At 45.5% G+C, this 6,137-nt stretch overlaps 1 protein-coding gene across 1 annotated transcript in view; it reads right to left on the bottom strand.

The window, feature by feature from the left end:
* Nucleotides 1-5,492, bottom strand: part of SLC30A7 (solute carrier family 30 member 7) — a 33,810-nt gene extending 28,318 nt beyond the window's left edge. Inside the window, exons 1-3 of the mRNA XM_077928431.1 lie at nt 5,202-5,492; nt 4,518-4,619; nt 1,384-1,497 (exon numbers count right to left, since the gene is read on the bottom strand). Of these exons, the coding sequence (XP_077784557.1) occupies nt 1,384-1,497; nt 4,518-4,619; nt 5,202-5,281 (296 nt within the window). The 5' untranslated portion in view covers nt 5,282-5,492. The remainder of the gene's footprint in view (nt 1-1,383; nt 1,498-4,517; nt 4,620-5,201) is intronic.
* Nucleotides 5,493-6,137: the final 645 nt, after the last annotated feature.

The raw sequence follows: 6,137 nt of genomic DNA on the forward strand, positions 1-6,137 counted from the left end.
CCAGATATATTACCTCAGGTTAAGAACTTTGCTTCAGGATGAGAACAAAAATCGTGCTCCAGCGGCGCAGCAGCAGCAGGAGGCCCCATTAGCTAAAGTGGTGCTTCAGGTTAAGAACAGTTTCAGGTTAAGAATGGACCTCCAGAACGAATTAAGTACAGTGGTGCCTCGCAAGACGAAATTAATTCGTTCTGCGAGTTTTTTTGTCTTGCGAATTTTTCGTCTTCCGAAGCACGGTTTCGGAAAAGTTTTGGAAAAGCTTCAAAAATCACCAAAGTCTTCAAAAACCTCAAAAAAGGCTACCACACCGCGTGCTATGAGTTGCTCCTCGAAGTCAAGTCGCAACTGTATTAACGGTTTTAAGAAAAAGGAAACAAACCTGCAAGACGTTTTCGTCTTGCGAAGCAAGCCCATAGGGAAATTCGTCTTGCAAAGCAACTCAAAAAACCAAAAACCCTTTCGTCTTGCGAGTTTTTCGTCTTGCGAGGCATTCGTCTTGCGAGGTACCACTGTACTTAACCCGAGGTACCACTGTATAGCCAAACTGACATGTGTGTTTATCAAAGATGTGAGCATCTGTTTTGGTCCTCAGAAGGATTTGAGCCATGTTCAGGGAAGCCAAAAAGATGATATTGGGCCCGATGTGGCCTGCCAGACAGCTACTGATACAAATCAATTAGTTACCATGAGCCAGCAAACATGACGCACATGTGCGAAGCATGAAACTGAAGAGGTCCTTCAGGCATCATGACACAAAGGTCTCATGGGCGCAGAATGCAAAGCCATAGTTAGAAAGATTAGGTGGTGCACAAAGACCAAGCACTCTGACCTCACTCTTCCCTTCACCAAGCACAGAAAGGAGGCTTCGGTCTTAGCATTGCATCCAAGCCAGCACTTTCCCAAACAAACCACAATCAGGAAGCCAAGAACTAACACAGGTGCAAACCATAGAAAGCCTTGGGAGCAACACAGCACCAGTCAGATTTTCAAGGCAACTTGTATCCATACTAAACATTCATTGTGTTCCCTAAGCAGAGAGAGCTTCGGATTTCTGGAAGCTTGCACATGTCCCTGAGAGTGGGAAAGTGTACGCGAACCAACAGCTAAACAGTCTGACATTAATTTGAGACATATTTTCATTAACATTAAAGGCGAAAAGTTCTCAAGTGTCTGAGACTTGGCCCTCCTACCAAAAAGTAGAACAATAGGCACAACAGAAATATTTACAGCCTAATTGCACCAGCCCACTTCAGTACAATTCCTAAACGCAACACTGCCCTGTTTAGTTTGATTAGAATATGCTGACATTCTGTCATCTATTATCATCAGGCATTAGAAGCAATATATAGGTTTCTTAGAACATCTATGTTTTTTTCTACTTACCCATAAGAAAAGGCATCATTTGATCTCCACTTTGAAATTACTGACGCTGCCAGTCCAGCTAACAGAGCAGTGCAGTCAAAGAACATGTGAAAAGAATCTGATATTAGACCTAAACTGGAAAAACAAAGAAAACATTTGGTTAGGTACCAGAAGTTATAGCACATTTGAATGCTTCAAGGTCAGTTCCATTAGCAACTCCACTGTGCGCAAGGATTGCTCAAAAGCCAGTGTTCCTTTGGAGTTTTTACTTAAAATATTGTTTTCTTGCTAATACACATTTACATGGTATCTAGTTCATTCAAAAACTCTATCCCATCAGAACCTATTAAGAAGTGAGACTAATTAATAGATCTTATGCACAAAGCATTGGGAAAATTCAGTACAATGAACTACAAGATGATTAATTTATTAGCCAGAGGAAGGAATTAAGTGTACTATGACCAAAAGAAAAATCCTGGACAAAATATTTGTAGTCTATCCAGGATAAGACATTCAGATGAAATCAGAGAGTGTAACATAGCCACCAACACTTTGCCCACAATAGAGGCAAGGCAACAGCCTCACCTAGCCATTCCTAAACACCTGGAGGAGTTCGAAAATGTATGTGTTCACTGATTCATGGCAAATTATTTCCTGATCAAGCACATTTAATGGCAAGTCTAGGGCAGGTGGCAAAAGGCAGGATTAATTTGAAATTCCAATCAGGAATGTTAATGAGAGCTTTACAGTCACTTGTTATTACAATCCACTGGTGAGAAATTGCCTAGCCCATCTACATAGCTATAATGATACTGGGTTATAGTAATGAATCAGTTTTCTGCCAAAATATGTTCATAATTACCTGCAACTGTTGGGGGTTTTTTACCTTTGATGTAGCTAAAAATAAATCCTACATTGAATCTTTTTTAAGAGGACTGGTTCACACAGTCCAATGAGGTAAATACTGTTTGTTCCTGGGGATCCAGTCATACAGATTGTAATATATGATCTGGTAGATCTCCAGATATAGATTCCCTGTGCTAATATCCACAACTGTCACTGCTTGGAAAAGCTTCATTTTTCTAGCAGTTCAACAAGTCCCTGTTGACTGGTTTGCTTCAACACCAGAAACAAGCAGGCTCAAAAGAATTTGCAAGTTCAGCTCCAATGGTTATTTTCCTTGTTATTAATCTGCGTGTTGAAACAACCATATTCTCTGATTTATCAGTGAAGGTAGGTTCGGATCAGCCTAAGAAATAAATACAAAAGGGAACCAACTCCATAAAAATTGTTACCAGCCCACCCAGGAATGTAAGCCTGTGTCTCACATGGCATCTGAAGCAATTTGGCAAGTAAAAACTATTACTCACCTCAGGAAAATAATTACTCCTATGGTAGTTTATCCTAAATTTGGAAGCATAGCTTTCAAAACAGGCCTGCCTGGAGTGAGTCGTTTTCTTAAGTGATGTTAAGCTTCCTCTAACTTAAGCTGTATTTATATTAGCATTACTCCATAAAAGCATCTGAAGTACATAGCATTCATCAGTTGTTCAGAAACACTAGCAGAATGCATTCTTATGAAGCTCCCAAAGATTTTAAATCATTCTCAGAGGACCTTCCCCTGCCTTGTGGAGGGAGGCAGTGAGTGACCAGGGAAATGTCTTTTCTGCCATTGTACCCTGCTTGTGAAATGCTCTCCCCAGGCAGGCTCTGAACTGCAAATAACTTTACCACCAATACATTTCTAAAGGGCACCTATTCATGCATATAAAACTTTTAAAAGCAGCCCAAACAAATAAATATTGAATAAGTTGTATCGATACTTCGTTCTCTCTCTACAGTACTGGTAAAATGCAGGAAATTCTTTCAAAGGCTTTTTGTTTGCCCATTCCCCAGTTGCCCGTAGCACTAACACCTCCTCCTACATACATGTGTTTCTTAACACGTATATAGCAGTATGTGCAAAGTATGATATTTGTATTTATTCTGCAATATATTGACAGGTTCAGAAGCTGCCATAACTTCCCAAATTATCTGTCAGGGGTTTCTTATAGTGCTCTCTCTGTCTACAGAAGGGGGAAAGCCATGTGTGAACCAGCTCTTAGTCTAGTGTACTTGATTTGCTTTGATGAGCTACTGGCATCATCCATTTGGTCACTACAGTGGTACCTCTAGTTACATACTTAATTCGTTCCACAGATCCGTTCCTAACCTGAAACTGTTCTTAACCCGAAGCACCACTTTAGCTAATGGGGCCTCCTGCTGCTGCCGCACCACTGGAGCACAATTTCTGTTCTCATCCTGAACCCGAGGTACTATTTCTGGGTTAGCGGAGTCTGTAACCTGAAGTGTATATATCCTAAAGCGTATGTAACCCAAGGTACCACTGTACAGGATACAAGGACACAGCTTCTTAAGAAATAAGGGATTGATTATATGGCTTCCACAAGAGAATACAAGTGCCATAAACTATCAACAACTTTCCCAAATTTTGCCAGAGAAAAATAAAGGACTAGATATCAATCCCCGCAGCATCATTGCAGCTGCAGAAGTTACGCCTTCATGAGCTCAAGGAACGGCATGTTGACATTTTGCCTTTGGCAACTTCTAATCTACAGGACCTGACCAGTTAAGGTTTTCTTATCCTGCAGCATTTTCTCCCTGATCTTACTATAGCAACCGTTCTACACAGTGTACACTGCATAACTCCTCAGGAGTACCAAATCTAGCAGATCATGTACTCAGAGGCAACGGTTAAGCAAGCAGTCCCTCCAACAAAAACCTTCAACCCAGCCAAAAAGGTAGAAGGGCTCCAAAACATTTATTTCCCCACCCCTAGTATAGTCACCTCCTCATCTTGAAACCCTCCCTGCCTTCTTTTCTTCCCGAAGTTTAAAACCTGCTCTTAAAACAACGTGTACCAAAAAGACCGCTTCCCATAAAACAAACATTGGCAGCTCAGCCTTCCAAGGAGGAGGAATGAATGAGATAGTCCAACACACACCCTCTTTTCCCAGGGCCAATGACACTCTCAGCCATCATCACACACCCGGCGCTGGTGCTTCCTCAGCACCAGCCAGAGGGAGACGTGGCAGCAGTAGCAGCGGAGCTGAACAGGCACCGCCTCTCCCGCATCCTCCCTCCCTTCCCGGTACCTGTTGCTCCAGATGCCATACAGCAGCTCCACGAAGGCAAAGGAGAGGTTGAGGCAGAGGAAAAAGAAGAGATTTCTTGACGTCTTGTCCGACAGGATCGACCTAAAGGGCGGGCAGGAAACAGGGTGCACTTAGAGGAGGAGGAGGAGGAGAGCATGGGGGTGAAAAAGAGAGTTAGCCAAGAAGCGATGCTGGCCGGGGTCTCGCCTCTCTCAAGGGAAGAAGAGAAGCTGGTACTCTGGGACAGCTCAGTCCATAGAGCAGGAGACTCTTAAGCCCAGGGTCCTGGGTTCGAGAGCCCCACTTTGGGCAAAATAGTCCTGCACTGCAGGGGTTGGACTAGATGGCCCTGGGGGTGCCTTCCAGCTGTGGTCACCCCCCACCCACGTCCGTACCAGACTGGCTGGCTGGGAGCGCCCCCCCCCAGCGTCAGTTACAAGCCCCCCCATCCACCTGTATCTCCACCTCCCGACCCCCCCCCAAGAGGGGGGTCACATCCCGGACAAGAAGGCCTGCCAAAGCAAAGCCTCCTCCTCCTCACACAGCGCAAAGCCTCGCTCCTTCCCCGAGGCAGCCTCCATGCTGCCAAGCCCTCATGCTGGGCTCGCCTCCGACCGCGTTCCCACGCACACGCGTGTGGACGCGTGTCGGGGCTGCTTCTTCCCTCGGCCTCGCGCTCCTCACCTGAACCAGCCCGAGAGCTTTCGGAGCAGGTTGAGCCTGGGCGGCTTGTACTCGTCGTCCTTGATGGACAAAGGCAGCATCTTCCAGGGTGGCGGGCCGCGCGCGGGCCGGGCGGAGGGGGAGCGGGACCCGAGGCCTGGCCTGGCTCGGCGAAGCGGGGCTGGGCGGGCGGGCGGGCTTGGCTTGGCTGGCTGGCTGGCAGGCGCCCCCCTCCCGGCCCCTTCGCGCTCGCTTCTCTGCCAGGTGAGCCCAGCAGCCGGCCCCTTCCGCCAAGGAAGACTTCCGGCACAACCGGACCGAGGCGCCGCTACGGAGCCTGCGCGGTAGGAGCGGAGGCCGAGTTGCGTCACGTGGGGCGGAGAGCGGGAGGAGAGGGGGCGGGGCTTCTCGCTCTGTGGGAGAGGCAGGCTGGAGTTTAATCAGGGCCTGGAAATACAGTAATAATAATAATAATAATAACAACAACAACAACAATAACAACAACAACAACAAAAAGTTCTCCAACCTGCCCCAAACTCATAACTATTATTATTATTATAACACTGTGTTCCATTGTTTTGCCTGCTTCTTTACAAGAGACCTTTCCATTATTAGTATTCTATTAGTTCCCTGCCATGTATAATAATAATTATTAATTAGATTTATATACCGCCCTTTGCTCGAGGATCAGAAGGCAGTTTACAGTAAAAACAAAAACACTACAAAAATACATAAATGAAGCAATGACCCTCCAACACAGAGCTTTAAAGAAGGCCATAGACTGCTTAGTTAGACCAAGGTCTGGGTGAAGAGGAATTGTTGTTGATATTATTATTATTATTATTATTATTATTATTATTATACTTGTACCCCACCCATCTGACTGGGTTGCCACTCTGGGCAGCTTCCAACAGAATATAAAACAGCACACAATACGTCTTTAGCCCTGTATGCCCC

This window comes from Podarcis muralis, chromosome 5, assembly GCF_964188315.1.
Source record: "Podarcis muralis chromosome 5, rPodMur119.hap1.1, whole genome shotgun sequence".
In the NCBI taxonomy this organism is placed as follows: Eukaryota; Metazoa; Chordata; class Lepidosauria; order Squamata; family Lacertidae; genus Podarcis; species Podarcis muralis.